The sequence below is a fragment of the Bombus impatiens genome, unplaced genomic scaffold (assembly GCF_000188095.3).
Source record: "Bombus impatiens unplaced genomic scaffold, BIMP_2.2 scf_1491, whole genome shotgun sequence".
Taxonomy (NCBI): Eukaryota; Metazoa; Arthropoda; class Insecta; order Hymenoptera; family Apidae; genus Bombus; species Bombus impatiens.
Window position 1 is genome coordinate 7251 of NT_177910.1, and position 1752 is coordinate 9002.

At 51.5% G+C, this 1752-nt stretch overlaps 1 protein-coding gene across 1 annotated transcript; it reads left to right on the forward strand.

Annotated features, from left to right (window-relative positions):
- Positions 1-991: 991 nt before the first annotated feature.
- Positions 992-1372, forward strand: LOC105681645. Its single transcript, XM_012392670.1, has one exon. The coding sequence runs from the start codon at positions 992-994 to the stop codon at positions 1370-1372; it is 381 nt and encodes a 126-aa protein (XP_012248093.1).
- The last annotated feature ends 380 nt before the right edge of the window (positions 1373-1752 follow it).

Below are 1752 nucleotides of genomic sequence, written 5' to 3' on the forward strand. Positions count from 1 at the left end.
TGTCACCAGGCAGGAACTACCGGCTACACAGGAAGGGTGATCGATCCTACCTGGCGAAGAAGGCGGGTTGAGCATCGAGGAAGTAGACATGAGGATGGCCGTTGGGAAATGCGATCCCAGGAAGGCGGCTGGAGTGGATGGGATTCCTGGCACTGTAGTGGGGTTATTGTCGAAGCAAAGACCTAGCGTGCTCCTGATAGTGCTCAACGGAATAAATACCCATGGAAAAATACCGGCGGTATGGAAAGGGGCTAGGGTGATACTAATACCCAAGCCTGGTAAAGATCCTGCGACGTCATCGGCGTATAGGCCGATTAGCATACCGCCGGCGTTGAGCAAGGTGTGGGAGCACAAGCTGAAAATGCTCATAGAGAGGAGCGTTGGTCAGGATGCCTTCCATAGGGACTAGTATGGCTTCAGGAGAAGGAGGGCGACTCTTGAAGCCCTGGATAGGACGGTCGCAGTTGCTGAAGAGTGCAGAAGGAAGGGCCTGGTGTGTGTCCTGGTCGCCCTTGATGTGAAGAACGCCTTAAACATTCTAAGGTGCGAGAGGATAATGGAGGAGGTTCGAAGGAGACGGCTACCGGGACGGCTACAGGAGTTGTTAGCAGACTATCTGGCTGAGAGGAGAATACACATACAGCAGAGTACAGTGGCTGGTACACTGTCGTGACGGTGTCGTAAGGAGGAACGTCTACGCGGGGGTTCCGCAGGGGTCGGTCTTAGGGGATTAGTGTGGAATCTCGTGTATGACGGGGTGCTGGAGGCGCTGGACAGGGAAAAGAATACTGAAGCAGTAGCGTTCGCCGAAGATCTGGCGGTTCTATTCAAGGTCAGAGGGTCCCAGGGTATCAATGAGAAGATAAAGGCGGTCATAGCCTTGGTCACCAGGTGGTGCTGCGATGCTGGATTGCATCTAGCCAAGTAGAAGACGGTGGTTATCCTCTTAACAAAGAAAAGGATAGGAAGATTTTTAACGTTAACGTGGGGGATGGGGGGAGAGATTAGCCGTGTTGTGATGTCCCTAGGGGTAGTATTAGATAGTGCTACGGGATTCTCCCCCCAGCTCAAATCAGTTTATGATAAAGCGGAACGGTTCTTGGGCGCCATACGGAGCCTACTCCCAAACGTCGGTGGGCTCAACGATTTAGTCAGGAGACTGTATTATGGCGTCTGGGAGTCTGTGGTTTTATATAGCGCACTGATATGGGTCTCCTCCCTGCGAAGGGAAACAAATTGGACGATCATGAAATGGGCGCAAAGGGCGCCGTTGATCCGTACGTCTACCGCCTACCGGATAGTGTTACATGGGGCTCTGTGTGTGCTTACCGGTAGCATGCCAATTTACATCAAGGCATGGTTGCAGTGGTAGCAGTATGGAGTGAAGAGGCGGATCAACGACAGCCCTGAAGAAATGGCACATGCTGGGCATCCGCTGATCTTCTACAAAAGAAAGAGGACGATCAACTATCACACGATGCAGATCCCTACGGGACACGGTATCTTTAACTCGTACCGTCATAGGATCGGCAAAGAGACGCATACCAGTTGTTGGGATTGTGGTGCGGTGCTGGATGACGCCGAGCATGTGCTCTTTTGGTGCCCTAGATGGACGGAGGAGAGAATGGAGTTTGAGATCGGTGGAGATTTTAAACTGGTTGGTTAAATTGGAAAAAAGGTCGGCAAATACTTCCCCTGCCTATGTATATTAAAAAATAAGTATGGCGTCGATGAAGGATCCATATTACCTGT

What these genes read in the sequence shown, in the direction of transcription:
- LOC105681645 (XM_012392670.1), top strand. Translation starts at nt 992, where the DNA reads ATGGGGGGAGAGATTAGCCGTGTTGTGATGTCCCTAGGGGTAGTATTA.